The sequence below is a fragment of the Diplotaxodon limnothrissa genome, linkage group LG11 (assembly GCF_057381915.1).
Source record: "Diplotaxodon limnothrissa isolate DT_005_m linkage group LG11, D_limnothrissa_male_GT1.1, whole genome shotgun sequence".
NCBI lineage: Eukaryota > Metazoa > Chordata > Actinopteri > Cichliformes > Cichlidae > Diplotaxodon > Diplotaxodon limnothrissa.
The window spans coordinates 38,647,155-38,665,847 of NC_140606.1; the positions used below are offsets into that span (position 1 = coordinate 38,647,155).

At 47.5% G+C, this 18,693-nt stretch overlaps 1 protein-coding gene across 1 annotated transcript; it reads right to left on the reverse strand.

Annotated features, from left to right (window-relative positions):
- Positions 1-322: 322 nt before the first annotated feature.
- Positions 323-18,545, reverse strand: dcst2 (DC-STAMP domain containing 2). Its single transcript, XM_085366012.1, has 16 exons — positions 18,439-18,545; positions 17,222-17,481; positions 14,552-14,722; positions 14,222-14,323; positions 13,277-13,471; positions 12,930-12,995; positions 12,644-12,857; positions 10,693-10,850; positions 10,400-10,564; positions 10,154-10,321; positions 6,084-6,184; positions 3,519-3,652; positions 2,507-2,634; positions 1,634-1,727; positions 649-825; positions 323-512 (listed from the first exon to the last, which is right to left on the reverse strand). The coding sequence occupies exons 1-16, from the start codon at positions 18,543-18,545 to the stop codon at positions 323-325; spliced, it is 2,430 nt and encodes an 809-aa protein (XP_085222138.1).
- Between the last annotated feature and the right edge of the window lie 148 nt (positions 18,546-18,693).

Consider the following 18,693-nt stretch of genomic DNA (forward strand, 5'->3'; position numbering starts at 1 on the left):
TGCCCTACTGGGATGAGCCCTTTAGATCTCGGACGTTCTCCTGTGTCCCGCCTTTTTGTGGCGGTCTCAAAAGCACAAACCCGAGGCTTCAGGATGTGGGTCCACGAACCGCTACCGTCTGTTTTCTCTATGATCCGTTTATCTGGAGCACATCTGGATTCTCCGCCTCACTGAGACGAGACTCGGACTTCAGAATTTAGCCCGTATTTTTGTCTCTCTGTGGAAAAAGTCGATAAGTGGAGCTAAAGTTTTGTTATCAGGTATTTCATGTGTAAATTTGCTTTATTAGCTTTAATCACAAAGTGGAACATCTGGCTGAGCTTCATGGTCCGGGAGACGGAGCCCAGAGAGAACCCGATGGTTGTGGAAGGTCCTGGAGGTTTTGAGCACGGTCGGGTCGGTGAATGACGACTGAGACGAGGGACTCGTGCTCTGAGAGAGCAGAGTTAAAGGAGTGGTCGCTGTCGGACTCGCCTGACCCCGGTTGGTCCTGGTACATCAGGTCTGCTTCACTGGCCAGAGGGGGAAACAGATGTTCAAGACTTTTAACCTCCGAGCAGGTCACATTTAAAAATATCTACATGTGGACATGCGATCCTTTACGTTTACCATCAGCTTCTATCAATGCCTCCTTCAGACGTGTCCTACCTGAGTTCAGAGTCCAGGTAAACACTGTCATCACTGCTGGGGCGCTCTCCTCGTTCTGCTTCCCTTCCTGAGCGGCCACTCGGACTTTGCTGCCTCGCTGTGGGGATCCTCCTCTTTATCTGCGCGTTTGTCTGGCGGGTCGACGACAAACTGGGCCGCTCATCATCAGTGGAGTCTCTGAGAGAACCAGACAGAGAGCATAGACCAGTGGGTCCCACTGTGGGGCAAGCCACTCTTGGGGGACACAGAGCTGCAAGATGGAGGGGAACCTTTACCCCAGATTCTGAATCCGGGGCAGGGAAGAACATGTTTGACTGATTTAGAGGAAGCACTTCTGTGCTGAAACATCTGGATCGCTCATCTGCTCCTTCACTAAATTTAATTTGGAAAATAATGTTAAGAAGCAAATATTTGTTGATGGGCCCCGAGCACAAGTGCAAAGAATTTAAATCTTTAACATGACTCTTGACAAGGAAAGTAAGGCGAACCGGTGCCGTTCTCAGCTGCTCCAACAGCTTTGGGAAACATTTATCACTGAAAGAAGTTCAGAAACGCTGAAGAGTAACAGATCATAGCTGCGCGCTAGGTTTCTGTTAACAGCGATCAGTCTACGGGGAGGCGTGTGCAGCAGAGACTGACAAATGTAGCTAATACAAAAACCGCAATTCCTCTGATGGCCACTTGAGGCAGGCTGCAGCGGTAAGTCAGCCTGTGTGGGGGCGTGGCCTCAGCTGTCGCTGCCAGCTGTTTGTTTTTAAACAGTGACAGCAGGCATCTCCATGGAAACCGTTGTAATTCTGCCTCGTTACAGTTGTTTGGACCCTTCGTCACCCTGCGTCTCTGTGACGTCCTGTCACTGGATAACGTCAGAACTCAAATCCAGTGCCGCTTCTCTGCTTTATAAATCACTTAAAACAGAGTCAATGAGACACATGGCGACACCGCTCTGGCTCAATTTTACAGCCCTTCTCTGGCGTTCACTCACAGCTCCTCCTCGCTGTCTTCCTGGAAGGTCAGAGGTCGTACGCAGATGACACACGTGCTCCCCAAACTCTGGAAGCACGGCCGACAGTACACGCCTGCAAAGAGACGGCAGCTTGTAAAAAGAGCATTCATCCTCATTCATGACACAAACTCTGCTCGTTTTAAATCGCTCACTACGAACTTATGAGGAAATGAAAGGACCAGTGAAACAGTGACCCAGGCTATCACTGGGTGCAGTCTGATATAAAGTTCTCCTGCTGGGTGGACTGATTCAGTGTCACAGATAACAGGTGTTTTTTTATTAACCAGCTCAATGTAATCCTCTCTGCAGCCTTTTAAAAGGATCTCTTGGCTCTGTGAAACCTAAACAGAAGCTAAAGAGTTAAATCTGCTACAGTTACAGTTATCTCTCACTTCAGCTGAGTCAACAACACTGAGTGCTGCAGGACACTCCCTCAGCGTGCGCACACACACACACACACACACACACACACACACACACACGCTCCAGTTTACGGCGTCACACTGCAGGTATTTGTCCTGGTGTGAGAAATGATTCAGTCTTTCGCTGTTTTTTGATGTAAAGCGTTACCTCACTGTTTAAAGGGAAAGACACACCTCAGAGACTAAATCACATCACATTCATCATCAGGGCTGAACATTGATGCTATGTCCAGCAAACAGACTTTTCAGGGTTGATGCAGATATCCGGCACGTGGCTCCCTGTGCTTACTTTCTGTTGCAAATGTGCAGAAAATCTGCAAAGAATCTGGACAGGAAGAGGCGCCACGTGGAGAGGTTAAAGGTCAATCCACCCAATAAAAACTAAAAACCTCAGGACGGTTTTACCAGGGAGCGCCCTCGGTGGGTTTACCTGAACAGTGCGGGGCATCACAGATGACTGCGCTCAGGTCAGGCAGGCGCAGCACCTCTCCACAGACCAGACAGCAGGCAGGTGTCGACAAGCCCAGCAGGTGAGACAGGCGACCTCCTCCAGGTAACCTGACAGTAATGCAAACAGATCGCATCCTGACCTTCTGAAGGTTCTGGTCCCTTAGTTTCAATGAATAATACCAACCCTGTTATTAATGTAACCACACACAATGTTTCAACATTAAACAGGCTGAAGTCGATCTACTCTGCTCATCCCTGTCAGACCTGTTGCATCGCATTAACCACAAGCTGTGACAGTGAAGCAGCATAAAGGATCATCACATCACGCCACGATCTAAAGACACAAAGTCAGTGACATCAGGGACTCCAGCGAACCACGGTGGGAGCCGTTATCCACACATGGAGAAAGCCTGGAACAGTCCTGGAAGCTTCCCAGGAGCGACCGGCTGACCAAAATTCATCCAGGAGGACCTGCAGGCCTCAGTTAAGGTCAGAGGTCACGATTCAACAAAATGAGAGTGAGCAAAAAATGGCCTCCGTGGGAGAGTCCAATGAAAACCACTGCAGACCGAAAAGATCGTCTCACATCTGCCAACAAACATCTGGAAGATCCCAGAAACGTCTGGGAAATATTCTGTGGACTGACGAGGCAGAAGCTGAACTTTGTGGAAGGTTTGAGTCCCGTTACGTCTGCGTCAACCTGCACGCAGAACATCAACCTGCCACCACTACAGTCGGACTCGGTGGTGTGATGGTCCGGGCTGCTCTGAGGGAACCACGAGTGAGCGAGGATGTCGGCCCATCAGGACGCAAACACAGCAGCGAGTGTCTTTCCCTTCACGAATGAAATCATCATTTGAAAAAAAAAAAAAACTGAATCAGACTGAATTTGTGTTCAACAGTTTCTGAGGGAAATACAAATGTTTTTCACTCCTACAGCACCTAAAGCGTGCACGTGTTTGTGGGACACGACTTTAGGTCAGTCTTTGTACCGTATCAGCAGAGCATGGAGACGTCCTCCTCCTCCTCCCGGGTCGGTTGTGCTCCTGCCCACAGACCTCCTCAGGGCTCTGCGCACCCCCCTCCTCTGATCCAGGATCTGCTGGCGGAGGAACCGGATCCTCTCCTGTCGAGCGCAACGACAACAGCCCAGCTCATCACAATCATGTCTCACTTTTCCCTCACACATCCAGAATGTCACGCTCTGTGATCAACATCCACCACAGCAGCAACACAACCTCCCGCTCTCTGTGCAAAATCAGAAACATTGGCAGAGTTTCAGCGTTTGTCACGGAGAGTTAAAACATGCCGCTCGGCGGGAGGGTGAGGGCAGGTCCGCTGTCAGGCGATGCAGAGATAAACGGACATGTTGCAACGACACACTGACGGCCGACAGATGAACGTGCTGCTTCTTACGCTTTGTGAGGGAACATTTCAACATAAGCAGCACAATGAAGCTGGAATCATCAGAAAATTCCACGTTAAAGAAATTAAGCTAGTTTCACACTCCAGTGACCTGCTGGTGTCCCGCTCAGATTCCCACTGAGTCCGTTTGCTTCTCCTGCAGCTCGTCGTGGGTTTGTTTTAACATGCAGTGAACCGCGGCTAACACACTGATTAAGGAAACAGCATCAGTGAGACGAACACGGAGTAACCGACCAACCATCCTTATATAAAACATCACGGGGCCGTAAATGAACCCACGCTGTCATGTTACTGAGGACTCACATCTAATCTGTCGAGGCTCCGACTCCACACTAACAGAAAAATCAACAGGCCAAACTCAGCCCAGCAGCATCCCAGCAGCTCTCCCAGTCATCTAAACGGAGCCCATGAGGCTGCGCTGGGCTCAGATTTGGCGTGACACTAAATCTGACCCGGCGTCCTCCAGCCAATCGCATCTCCGGCACGCACTCCTGGCAGTCAGAAAAGCAACCACGCCCAGAACACGCGGCTGATTATATTTCACTACAAACAGAAGAAGAGGAGGAATCCAGAAAGCAACATTGGTGTGATTTATTGCGTGAAAGTTGCATCCAGCCTGCAGAGCGAACGACACGTGCAGCAGACACACACTAACGTGCAGACAGAGGAAAAGCAAACACCAAACTGAACTCTTTGTGAAATCAGAGTTGAAAGCGGCCGACGGCAGTGGGTCATTTCCCAGAAATTTCACAACCACCACGACCAAAGCACAGAAAACAGATGTGTTAACAGACACACTAGTCGCCGTTTGCCACAGCAGTTTGTGATCAACATTAGACACACAGCCCCCGCCTCAGAGCCGTCGACCAGCCGGGCGGCACAGGATGTTCTGGTTCCTGTAACCCGAACAATCAGGGTCGCGCAGAAAGGCGTTGCCAAAATACATGAGGTTGAAGCGGCGAGCACCTCCACACCGTTAAACCTGCGCCAGCTGTCGAGCAGCGCGCCCGCCTCTAACCTTTTCAGCGTGAATGCTTCGCAGTCACGAGCAGCGGGCACGACCTCAGAGTGAGTGCAGGCTGCAGCTGGGTCATCGCCCGGATTTCTAACATGCGGTGAACGTGGATCTATTTGAATCCTGACAATAATCCTTTCCTAAACCGCAGGCTGCATTTACAAAAGATGGCACCGCCACCATGAAGCCAGCCGCTCGGGCTCATGCCCAGCGGCATGCTGGGAAATGTTTCTAACCTTCATTGTGAAAGTGTTTTGGCAAAAGTCAAACGTTGGTGTTATTTGGTGGTTGTTTATTGATTTATTGATTTCCTTTTGTGGGGAATCGTCTAAGACTGGGAAAGCTTTGGCCTTTAAACTGGAGATCGGATCTATGTGACGGAGTTGCCGGGCTGGTTTGTGGCAGCAGCGTGTTTTCCTGACTTTCGGCCTCGCCCGGGCTCGGGTCTCTGCGAGCAGTCCGGACCTGCCTCCTCCTTCCTCCTCTCACTCTTTCATTCTGCAGATTCTTCAGATGCCTCTCTGCTCCGTGACCTTTCACCCACAGCAGCAGCTGTTCTTCCTCTTCGCTCGTCTCACCAAAACAGCACACCTTCACTCGGAGAGGAGGAGTGGGCGGGGCATGCAGGTGAAATAAAAAAACCTGCCCTGGGGCACAGCTCTCCTGATCCTCGTGTTGTCAGAGGATCGGTTTACATCATCTCTGCGAGGCTGGCCGGCGTCCAAAATCCACGAAGAGAATATGAGCCCAGGTTTGAAAAAATGCGAGCCACCCAGGAGCGGCTGCGTGCGCTGCCAGACAGCTTTGTTAGAGGGTTCAGAGCTGGTTTAAATCAGAGTTCTCCTTGTAAATCCACACCACTGCAGTGGATTTAAAACTCACACAGTGTCGACGGACGGGCAGGAGGCATGACTCAGGTGCAGACTTCCAGCTTCAGTTCAACTGGTTTAAACAAAAACGCAGCAATAACCTGCGACAAGGTTTCCACCCACCCACAAATTTTCTCCCATTTCTCCATTTCGGGGACGCCTCTCGCCCTGTGACAGCTGGAGCCCGTCCCCGCTGTCACAGGGCGAGAGGCGTCGTCCGAATCATGTGACTCTAAGTGTGTGTGTACCTGCTCTCTCTCAGGGTGATATGAAGCACAGATGAGGCGTCTGCAGCGCTGCATGAATCCGCTGGTCAGAGACACAAGCAGAGCCAAACCCAACAGGAAGCCTGCAACACAGACCACAACCAGTAAAACCAGTAAAGTCCCTTTGTCTCAATGTGGTTAAAAAAGAAAGGTGAAAATGTGTGTGGCTGAAACACCGACCCCGTCTTCACGGTGTGACGGCAATAACACACATACAACACAGATATCGGACGGACAGCTGATTTGATTATGAAAAGGTTGCAATCAGACAAACATCACATTTGTCTGCATGTAAATCTCTGATGTCAGGTGAACATATTTGTGTTGGTTTGCCTCTGCACACTGGGCTCTGTGCTGGGTGGGTGCTCTGTTAGAAGCGGCCGGGGCTCAGGCCTTTGCCATTTGTTTTTCTGGTGGGTTCTTATTAGGGCTGCCACGATTAGTCGACTATTAAAATCGTCGACGACTGATTTAATAGTCGACGCGTCGTTTGAAGCTTTGTAAGATCACAAAAGATGCAGGAATAAGTAGCAGGATTTAAGAGTGTAATAACGGACTGAAACAGAAGATGGCAGCACTGCATGTACAAGGATGCCAGCTGCCGTTAAACTCCGACGAAGAAGAAGTAGCTCTGTCCCAGAATTCATAGCGCAGCCCAGCTCAGTTTCCAACAATGGCGGCAGCTAGTTAGTTTTAATGGTCGTGTCCAAATTCATGGGCTACATTCTCCCGAGGACCCGGCCTTCGCGGTCTACGTGGGCCGGGTCCTCAGAAGATCGGGTAGGCCGGAAGTAAACGGCCGTGAAATTGGACGGTCTAGCCTTCTGATTAGCGTCACCGCTGTCTCGGTGGAGTTGAATAAACTCAGCCGTCTGCTCCTTGCTGTCTAAAATATAACAGGACACTGGAGTAAACTCTCGGCCATCTCACACTTCTGTTTAATCAGTTTTCTGTTTGACGTTTAGTCAGCTGTGTAAAAACCAAGGAGGAACCCACCCGGGGGATTAATAAAGTTTTATTTTATCTAATCTAATAACTTTAATCTCAGCCAAACCGATTTACTCACGAACAAACAAAACACTGAAAAAAAGCCCAACAATAACATTTTTAGGTTGTCTAAGTGACTTATATATTACGTTTGTCACGGCCGGGCGGGTTACACACAGTAATTCGGCGTGCCCGTGTGGCGTGTTGGCTAGACCCAAGCGCGGCGAAGGCTAGCGGTGGGTTTGGAGCAGGCACGCAGTTATTCTAGTAACGATCAGTGCACGAAGCGTGGCTTCGGAACGGTCGTTACCGACAGAGAGCGAGCGGAGCCGGGAAGAGAAAAAGGATTGAAGGGATAATCACTCACGGTTGCTGAATCAGGCGGAGACTGACGTCGGCAGAGTTTCGGAGCTCCTGACACGAAGAGAATGATGTCTGGCGTCTCTCTTTTAACCCCGGCCCCGTGATCAGCTGATCACAGCTGATCACCGGCTGACAACGTTTAACCCGAGCAGCGAAAGTCCGCGGTGATCTGAAAATGATGTGCCGGGAGTTGTGCCATTCTCGGCCGCATCAGTAACCCTCGAGCTCCTGGCTAGCTATCGAGCTGGTGGGTAGCAGACGTCTCCGAAAACGTCGAAGCACTTTAGCAAAGATGCGATATCTTGATAAACCAAGCAGATATTTGATGTTTACACAGCTACTTTCTCGCCTGAAAATATGTTAAAAGTTTATTTTGTGACCCAGAAAGATTAATAAGAGTAATTTTAAAACTTAGTAGCGGCCGCCATTAGCCGGAAACTGGAGCTTGGCTGGGCCGCGCTATGAATTCTGGGATATGGTGGGCCACGAAGGACACACCCGACCCATCCTTCAAATTCGGAAAAAGGAGCACGCATTTGGACAGCCTTCGGCGCGTCGCTGTGACGTAATCGGTCTACAAATGCGGCCTCAGGAGAATGCAGCCCATGAATTTGGACACGACATCCATTACTCTTATTATTCTTTCTGGGTCACAAAATAAACGTTTAACATATTTTCATGGAGAATGTAGCTGTGTAAACCTCAAATATCTGCTCAGTTTATCAAGACACCGCATATTTTCAAAAGCGCTCCGACGTTTTCTGAGACGTCTGTTACCCACTAGCTTGATAGCTAGCTGGGGGGCTAGGCTAACTAGAGCCGTGAGAACACCGGACTCCCGGCAGATCGTTTTCAAACCCACCGCCGTCTTTCGCTACTCAGGTTAAACATGATATATGAGTCACTTAGATAACTTCAAAATGTTATTGTTTGGCTTTTTTTTAGTATTTTATTTGTTCCTGAGTAAATCTGTTTGGCTGAGATTAAAGTTATAGTTTTTACACAGCTGAATAAACGTCAAGCAGACAGCTGATTATCAGAAGTGTGAGATGCTCGAGAATATACTCCGGTGTCCTGTTATATTTTAGATAGCAAGGAGTTTATTAAACTTCACCGAAACAATCTGCAAATTTCATTAGAGTTTAATAAACTATCATCTTGTCTTTATCTTTAGTTAGCACAGACCTTAAACACTTAAAGCTGTAAGCTAATGATAGTTATATAAGAGCAGATGCTGCTGGTGCAATAAGCTGTACGTTTTACGTCCAATGGATGATGATCTGATTAGTCGACTATCAAAATAATGGTTTGTGGCAGCCCTAGTTCTTATTGATCTCAGTATCTAATTATTTCATTGTAAGGTTTGAAGCTCATGCTGTGGTCTGAATAGTTGAGTAAGTGGAGCGTGTAAAGTGATGAAGGATGCTACGACTCCATGTTGTCACGTCATATGAGTGTTAGAAATCTGACTGTCTGCTCTTTCAGTTTTAATGAAACTCAAATATTCCAAAAGCTCTGGACGGATCAGTGACTGATGAGTCATTGCTAAGCTCAAAACAACACAACCTCTTCCTCTGCTCATCTTTGTTGTGATGTTTGCAGGTCAAAGCTGGATTAAAGCTCCTGAGCTCAGGACGTGTTTGTGTCAGAGACGCTCTGTCGTCACAGCTTCTCTCAACAGTCACTCAAAACGTTGCTTCCAGTCATCTGCGTGTTCAGACAAAACAACGCAGTCGCTCTGACACTCGGATTCCACATTCCTGGGTAGTTTTTTTTTTTTTTTAAATCCTCTTCCTCTGCTGCTACTGGCCCGTTTCCAGTACAGGAAGCTTCTATGAACTCAGGAATCTGGCTTTTATTTTATTACGACTTTGCTTCCAGCAACAAAATGAAACCACTGATGCCTGAGATGAATAACACCGATTATCTCGTTACAATCAGCCTCCTGGTGTGTCCTTGTGTGGGATTTTTAACACAGCAGGTGAGCAGTCAGCTGTTCGAGGTGATGCCCTGGAGGCAGGTAAAAGGCCAGTGAGTGATTAGGGCAGGGGTCACGTTGCACACAGTGATCCAAGGAAGGATGACAGGTGAAGCAGCCAGTATGCTCAGAGCCCACACAAGGGTTACTGCAGCACAAAGGAGCCAGATCACTCCACCTCCACCTACAATGAGCACAGAGCCAGGCCAAGGTGGTGTCCCGGTCTGATGAATTACTTTTCCTTTTCCATTGTTTACCTGGAGAGGAGATGGAAGCAGGATGTACTACAGGAAGTGTGTGTGTGTGTCTGCGGGGAAAGTATAGGTCCTTAGATTGAGACCACATTCATCTTCCCTTCATGGCAGCGTCCTCTTTTGTTCAGGGATCATTTGGGTAGATTGTGAATCCGTTAACAGCTAAAACTAGGAAGATTATTCAAAAAGCTGCAGATGCATAAACTGGATCTTGTAATCAGTGCAGACCTATCGATCTATTAGTACAAAATCATGTTATTCATTAGATGACTGCATTAAAACTGCGTCCAAAGGCTCCACAGCACAGACACTGCAGAGGTTACAAGAGCTGAAACTGAGCAGACAGCTGGCAGCTACAGCCACCTGCGTCACTGCAGCCACGCACTGATTTATTCTAAGCTTTACGTGGTTTGTCCTCCTTTAAAGTTCAATGAGGCCAATTGTGATTCGCTTCCTGTGTGATGTCATACCGAGGATGAAACACGTGTTGTAGTTTGGTTCTGACGGCTCCAGCAGGCACTTCTTGCTGATCACGGTGATGTTTCCCCGCTGCAGGATGTTGAACGAGGCCACCACGTCTCTGTAGATGTCTGAGGCGTAACCCGACCCGTTCACCTGGACCGCCACCGTGACCGGAACTATCGGGACAGAGCGTCACGCTGGTCACCGCTCACAGTGAAAACGCAGGGCTGTTTTTGGCAGGTGTGCTGGCTCACCTCTGGCCACGATGTCCTCCGTCACCTGGTGGTGCACCTGATCCAGAATCCAGAACACCAGGAAGTCCAGCGCCACCAGCAGGCTGCCTATGATCAGGTGCCTGAAGACCGAAACCAAGCCCGCCATCACCGCCCGCCGCTCTCTGTACGTCAGCTGAAATGACACTGCAGGACAGACGCGTCAGATCGCTTTGATGAACATCGCTGATCCACAAACCATGACCTCGTCCAGCACCTGCTGTGTACCTGTCACACAAGCTAACAAACAAACCCACACACACGGATGTACTCACGTGGTGTGATGTAGGTCTTGGCCTCTCTGCGCGTGATTGGAAACACAGAGGCTCCGCCTACTAAGGTCACCCTTTGGTCAAGGTCTTTAAACTGAGCAGTGATGTAGTTGTTATCAAATTTAATATTGTGGAGGTACCTGTGTCTGTACTGCACTGCCCTGCAGACACACAACCACATCAACACCCATCAGAAACAATCAGCATCGAGGTTAATGCAAAGCAACGCTCGTGGAAATAAAGTGAAGTGTAAAGAGTGAGACGAGGGGAAAAAGTCAAATAAGGAAGCTCGTGGAGTAAAAATGCCACAAAGAGCTGAACATGATAAAGTGGATCGATGAAGCAAAATACCTCAAAAAGCGAAATGAAACTGAATAAAAAAGGAAACGAGCAGAGCGATGTGAGAAGACGATGCAGAGCTGAAAAACTGCAGCGATGAGATTACAGATGAGTCTCTGCTGCACAGATGTTGCTGCGTGAGCTATGAAAGACTTCCTGAATCGTCCTCGTGTAGCTGAAGTAAACTGAAGCATGTGGTTTGCATTTGGCTAAAGTGACCTAAAGCATGCAGAGTATGTGCAGATGTCATGAACTAAAGAGCGCAAATGAACCAAACTGAATCAGGCAGCTCAAGTAAGCTGACGCCTGTGGATCAGGGAGACCGAGCGGCGCATGTGGAGCGAAAACAGAGAAATAATAAAACATTTTCCTGCTTGTTTTATTTTTTGCATTTTTCACACTTGCAGATCATCAAACAGATTTTAATGTGATCAATAATGATTTGGTTTACAGGGAGGAAGCTCTCCAAACCCACCTGTGTGAAGAAGTAACTCCACCCTAAACCTAACACCTGGTTGTGCGACCATAACTGACGCTGAGCAATGAGTGCTTCACGTCGCTGTGGAGGAAGCGTGCCACGCTCTTCTTTGCAGAATTATTTGAATTCAGTCACATTAGAGGGTTTTCCAGCAGGAACAGCCTCTTCAAAGCATTTTAGGCGCCACACGATGCCGTGTTCCTGATCACCGTCCTGATGGTGGAAGGTTCTCCTTCATCCTGGTCGAGAGCAGAATCCATGGTTCCACCAGTTACAGCGACTCTGACCTCACCTGATGCGAGTGAGGCCTGCGGTTCTTTAGATGTTGTTCTGGGTTCTTCTGTGACCTCCCAGATGAGCCACTGATGCGTTCCCAAAGTAATTTTGGTCGACCAAAGTTTTACAGGCTTAGAAACGGATCTGCAACCCTCTCCAGACTGATGGATGTCAGCGACTTTGTGTCTCAGCTCTTTCTTTCAATCGAGGAATGATTTGCTGCTGTTTGGGATCTTTTGGCGTGCTTCGCTCTGTCAGACGCGCTTTGTCTAAGTCAGGGGTGTCCAACTCCAGTCTACTGTCTGCAGCTTTTAGATGCATCCCTGCTCCAACACAGCTGAATCAAATTGCTTGGATCATCTCTTCAGCACGCCATCAAGTTCAGCAAAGGCCTGATAACAAGCCATTCATTTGATTCAGGTGTGTCGAAACAAGGATGCGTCTAAACGCTGCAGGACGGTAGCTCTGAAGGACACCGCTGGTTTAGGTGATCAGCCCCGGTGTGGCCGTGAAACTGAACTCATGAGTTAAGTTTTATTGTTTTATTGTAAAATGCATCTATTTTGATTGTAAGCCCAACAAGGGACAATTGTTGAAAATTAGCAATAGCTATAAACTTGTGTATTACATCAGTTTCCTGTTTTGTACTTGGACTCAGTTAAGCTGCGCTGTCCCTTTTAAATAAATAGATTCAAGGAGGGGACGAATACTTGTGGTGTGACTGAAGGATTTTAAAGTGTTGCGTTGCATCTATTAGATGAACTGAAGCATGTGCACTGTGTGGAGCAACTGAAGTGTGCGGCTGTTGTACATTAGATAGATTCAGTGAACCAAGTGTGTAGATGTGAGAAGAGTCCCGACCTGAGGAAGGAGCAGGCGAGCAGGACGAGGCCGATGTACGCCAGCGGTCCACTCAGCTTCTGAAACACTTGAAGTTCCGATGAAATCTCCGACATGATGCTCTGAGACATCTGGTGCAGAGACTGGCTGCTGTTGGCATCCAGGTCAAAGTCCAGTGAGGCGGAGATGTTGAACTCAAACTCACGCTTCATCTTCTGAAACACTGCAATGACAGCTGAAAGAGGCAGGAGTCAGCCTCTGTGCGCCCGGCAGTAAAGGCTAAACAATAAAGAGGAAATGGACTCACGAGCCGCGAGACGTTTCCTCAGGTGGTCGGCGATGTAGGAAGGGACGATGCAGAAGAACTCGCCAGCTGAAAGACCAACAGTGAGACGATTACAGAGACGTAAAGATGAACGTGAGAGCAAATACAGAGTTTGGACTCTTTGGTTTTTAAGGCCACGCTGACATTAGAATAAAATCATTGAAATAAGTGAAAAGTGTCCTGGACCGTGAACAGTAGATCTTGTCCGACACTCCTTTTCCACGTTTTATTCTTTAAGTCTCAGAGATTACAGCCTGACCTTCTGTAACTTTGATATTTGTGCCTCTGAGGGTTAACGTCCACACAAGGACCGGGATACATGGACGCACCGCGGGCCAGGTTGCAGAGCGGCAGGAAGCCGTCCACGATGTTGCACAGGAAGTTGAAGTCGCCCAGCAGCTCAGAGCAGTCGCTTCGAGCTTCCTCAAACAGTGACCGGCACTTCCTGTACGGAGTTCCCATCTTTTCGTTACAGATGTCCCCGATATCGGCCAGGAAGCGTAGGACATTCCTCAGCGCGCGAGCTGCAGGGTCAGAGGTCAGAGGTGTAAGGTGAGTATCTGCAGGCGTATGGCAAACATGGTCGGTCTGACACACACTGTCTCCTATAAGGCCTCAGCCTGCCCACAGTGCTACACACCTCAGGCCCAGCCTCCTCCCTTTACCAAACACAGAAACTCAACTTAAAATCTGATGTCAGCGACACCTGTTCTGTTCTGGGCGGGGCCTGCAGCTCAGAGTGTGGATCCCCAGGTATGCACATGGAAGGTGTGAAACTGCAGCCAACTGTAAATGACTGTGGGTGAAACCATCAGTCCTCTTTAACACAGGGCTGCACTTCCTGCCTTCACAGCATGGTTCGGGTCAGTTTTCCTTCATCTACACCAAATGAGAAAGTCTGAAGAGCCTATTTGAGATAAATACATGCTTTTACAATCTTATGACCCTCTGAGGCGTCTTTGATGTTTGTTAGCTCAGTGAAAGTGTTTTCTAATTGGTTCATTTTGTTATGTCACAGGTGCAAAGCTTTCATTTATATTGCATGTACACTTCATCTGTTTCACAGTCACGGCCACTTTCGAATGACTAACTTGTCTTTGGGACAGAAAGAAACGTACAAACTGTACACAGACATGCCCCGGCTGGGATTTGAACCAGGAACCTTCTGTCTGTGAGGATATAGTGCTGACCACTGTCGCACCATGCACTGGATCTGGTGGCTGCATCTGCAGGAACTGCTGTCCCATATCAGCTGGTTAAAGAGGCTGCCTTACCAACATGGCGGATGCTGTCTGTCATAGCGTAGATGAAGTTCTGGACTCTTCCTGCGACGGCGTACGCGTTTCTGCTGATCTCCCTGATGTGGTCCAACACGGCTGCAAACCAACAAAAACACTGACGCTCACAGCTCGCCACATTCATCTGATTTGTGACTGGATCAGAAAGAATTATATGAATCCATGAAACTGGATAAAAACGGCAGCAACTGATATAAAATTCATATTTTGTTTAAAATTCTATTAAATTTCAATATGAAACACGAGTGGTAAATTTTTAGGAGCACTGGCGGCTGTAACTGCAGTGGGTGTGGGGGCGGGTCTTACAGAAGAGGGGCGTGGCTGCTTTCTGCATCATTTCCTGCGTTTGATTGGCTGCCAGCTCAGCTCCACACAGCAGGCTGGAGGCGGCTCGCTCGGTGTTCTCCAACGTGTTGCTGAGCGGACCGGACACGAGCAGCGACACGAACATGAGGAGGAGGAAGTTCCTGCCATGACCTGAAACACAGGAAGAGAAGCGCTGTGACGGCGTGGACCTGGCGTCTAATTCAGAAGCTCTGATTGTCCACCTCTAATCGGGAATAGTGACTCTGCTGGGAACTCCATGTTTATTTGGGACCTTGGGATTCAACCTCCACTTCAGAGCTTGTACTGCATCAGGTCCATTTGCGTTTGGGAGGAGGTCCAACTCTGTTTGAAGGTTAGGGAGCACGTAGAGTGTGTGTTGCTTCAAATCTGAGAACTCTATTTGTGCCGTTGTAGAAGTCTGCTCAGAGATTTCATACCTGGAAGCTCATAAGTGGAGAGAGTCACGTTTTTTCTGAATCAACATGGAGGCTCTAACTTGATTTATGAGTCCTAACTCATCCCTTTGAGCTATGACGTCATTTAGAAATGCTTCTCTGTTTTGGAAGCTCATCTTACTCGACCGGTAGTGTAAGCGCCACAATACCAGAAGACGGTTTACTTGACTTCATATCTAGATTTTGCACAAGAACAGCATGATGAATTTGAATTTCTTAAAGTTGTTCCCTTTAACACAGCGAGTGACGTCGTGGACAAAGATGGAGACCTGCGTGTGACGATGTCATTTTGATCATTTCAAAGCAGAAGTTCTCAAACTGAATTGTACAGGAGCTCAGAAGTGTCTTATTTAGAGCTTTAAAGGGCAATAACAGCTCGACCTCTCAGAGTTTTCACCATCTGAATATTGGCGCGCAGTCTCTGAGAGCTCTGTACGGCGTCACCTGTGGTCGTAACTTTATTCTAGAGATGGCACGATACCACTTTATGTCCGATACCGATATCATAAATTTGGATATCTGCCGATACCGATATGAATCCGATATAGTGTTTTTTAATCAACAAAACTGTTTTTTAAATATCTTGCTGCATTTTGTATAAGTTCATACTCAAGTTTAAAACAACAACTACACTAAAGCTATTCTGTTATACCTGTATGCAAAAAAAATGTTTCATAGTTCAGCAATACTGATCAATCTAATAAACTTAAACCTGCACCATCCTCCCTATTCTGGTATTTTAAAGAGTACTTAGCATAAATATTAAGCAACCTAACTAATAGGGTTCCAACTCCCAGCAACAACAAAAATAAATAAATAAAAAATAGGGAACCACCCCTCACGCTCCACCTCATGATGCTTAATCGACGTAATCAACTTTAATTTGATGCAATGTGAAAAAAATGCACAGAAATCAATTATTTTTCAAGAAATATTAAATAGATTGAACATCTTTCTTCAACAAAATTGCAGACTGCACAGATGGTACCTTCCCAAAGGAAAAAGTACTATAGCTTACTAGGGTATATATATTAGACTTAATAGTCACTATATACAGTAATGGACTTCTATTCATTTTGCATCAAATTAAAACTTTGGGTGTCAGATAATTATTTATTAAAAGCTAGACATTTTAAATGAGAATAAGAAAGAAAAGTATGTCTTTGTGCCCCTTTTCCCTGTTCATGCCCTATCGGCCCCCCTGGCTAAACTTTGCTAGATCCGCCCCTGCACAGTTACCAGCGTCAGCTACGTAGAAAAAGATCCTGGAGTAGAAAGTAATATTAAATAAATTCTAACAACAGCTGATCAAGCTTAAACGTGCTTCTGTTGTTCAGCCGCTGGTTTCCTGTTTCTGGTGCAAAGTGGGCCAAAAGCAAACTAGAGACACGGACTCGCGACAGAAAAGCCGATCAGCTGATCATTAGCAGTTTCATGATTGAAGTAGCAGCAAGAAGAGGCAGTCGCTCCATATATCGTTTGTTAAGCTTAACGCAGGAATGCTTTACAAACATTCAGAGATGGACTTACACACTTGCTTTACTTCTCTCGGGGATAACTTTGTCGGAGATGAAATGCCGGGTTGCTAGCGAAGCTCCACATGCTATCCAGACCACCGACAGGTCCCGCATGCCACAGCCGCTCTATCACGTGATGCACACTGCTCCGACGTGCTAACGTTCTGAGGTGAGTTACAGCGCGTTGCAAGTTTTGTGAGGTGCTTTCGTGATATTTAATGGATCGGATTACATTTTTTATTTTTCTCCGATATCCGATCCAGTAATTTAGGTCAGTATCGGACCGATACCGATACGTAATATCGGATCGGTCCATCTCTACTTTATTCAGGAGCTTTTTGAGAGCTCTGACTTCAGTTAGAAGCTCTGCTGTCTGTTTCAGAGCTCTGGCTGTTATCGGAAGCTCGTCCTCTGTTTGGAGACTAAAAGAAGTTGGGCTGACGGGATCACTACCATCCTCATGTCATCCAAGAAATGTCTGTTTTTAAATTATTTTTATTCTTAATTTACAGAGTTTATAAGTTTCTTTAGTAGTAGTAGCACTAACGATGAGGACTTATTACAACACACAATATTGTCATTTTTGGGATGTTTTTCTCTTCTACAGCATGTCAGATTTATATCGATGAACAAAGAGAGGATCGGTATAAAACCTTGAAGGCGCGTCGCTGACAAACCTGAGCACATGGAGGGCAGCATGACCATGATGCTGGCCCTGACGCTGACCGACAGCCCCATACCGAACGCTGCCAGACCAGCCAAGCACAACGTGGTGTGGGCGCAGAACCACAGCGGCTGTTTCTGCAGGAAGAGAGTCATGAGTCCGTACAGAGACGCGATCAGCAGCCCGGATACAAACGCCACCATCCTCTGCCCCACCTCCACCAGGTGAGCTCTGAGCTTCCTCCTGCCGCTGAGTCGAGAGCGTCCCGCCGGTCTGTGGAAGCAAAAACAGTGAACGACATGTTCACTAACCTGCAGCACCACATAGACATGAAGCTACAGTGCTGCCACCTGCAGGCCGTGACGTACAGGCGGATTCACAGTGGCTGGGATATTTATCAAAGATCCGTCTTTGTAGGACAAATTAAATAAAAAACTAATAAAAGTTTAAAACATCAGCCCTGTCTTATTGTATTTAACAAACATGTCTCAGGACTACCTCACCTTCTACCTGCCTTTTCCCCGAGACTCGTCATTTCAAACACAAAAGGCTGAAAAGCCTGATTGTTGTTCCTGTTTGCATCGCGCTGGTGGACAAACAGAGACGACTACAACGGAGTAACAGACTTTAAAACTATCTGTGAGTTCTGAGTAAGAATAAACAGCTACGTGTCTCTGTTACACCGTTTTAATGTTGGATTAATGGAATAGAAACGATGAGTTTCAATGTCAGCTGTGAGTGCGCGCTGTGCAGTAAAGGTCTGCACAGACACGGTGACGTCGGCGAGGTCTGATGCTGGGTGTGAAACCAGAGATGATAAGCCCGTGTGCTGCCCCGAAGCACACGTCTGTTTGTCCTCGCCTTTCACCCTGATGCAGGTCGTAACTTACAAAATACCATCCTGTTGTGTAAACTCATCAGAGTCCACTGACGTCAAGCCAAGTGAAAACTCTGGGGTTGTTTCCCCAAATAAAGCCGGAGGAGCCCCGCCCCCACGGATGAATGTTGGGTTCACTTTCAGATGCTTCCATCCTTTATATACAGTAAAATAATTTGCAGGAAGTGAATAGGAGGGAAGTTAAAATGTTCTGTGATGAGGCTGTGGAGCAATAAATGTGAGCACAAATCATTTTTTAAAAAGGTGAAAGGTTAACATCCAGGTCACTCTAAATGAGAATGTGTTAGCTCAAAAGCTAACAGTTAGCACTCAGGTGAATCTGGTCCCTCTACCTGCTCAGAGCTCCTCGGATAGTCTCTGTGACTCCGCCCCTCTTCACCTGGACTGAGATGTCACTTTTCATCAGGAGCTGTTTCCTTTCTTCACTCCTCATCTTCATCTTTTACACCAGGGGAAACGTTTCCGCGTCACCTGGAAACCAGAGACACATCACGTGACAGGCCGAAGCTAACAGAAGCTCCAACAGTCAAACGACGATACGTTTGTAAGCGGTGTGCGCTTGAACGCAGGTTAGAGGAGCGATTTGT

What these genes read in the sequence shown, in the direction of transcription:
- dcst2 (XM_085366012.1), bottom strand. Translation starts at nt 18,545, where the DNA reads ATGAAGATGAGGAGTGAAGAAAGGAAACAGCTCCTGATGAAAAGTGAC. An exon ending in AGACAGCATCCGCCATGTTG is followed by an intron (nt 13,472 to 14,221) that starts GTAAGGCAGCCT and finishes CTGACCCTGCAG; the next exon opens with CTCGCGCGCTGAGGAATGTC. An exon ending in TACCTGGACTCTGAACTCAG is followed by an intron (nt 513 to 648) that starts GTAGGACACGTC and finishes CCCTCTGGCCAG; the next exon opens with TGAAGCAGACCTGATGTACC.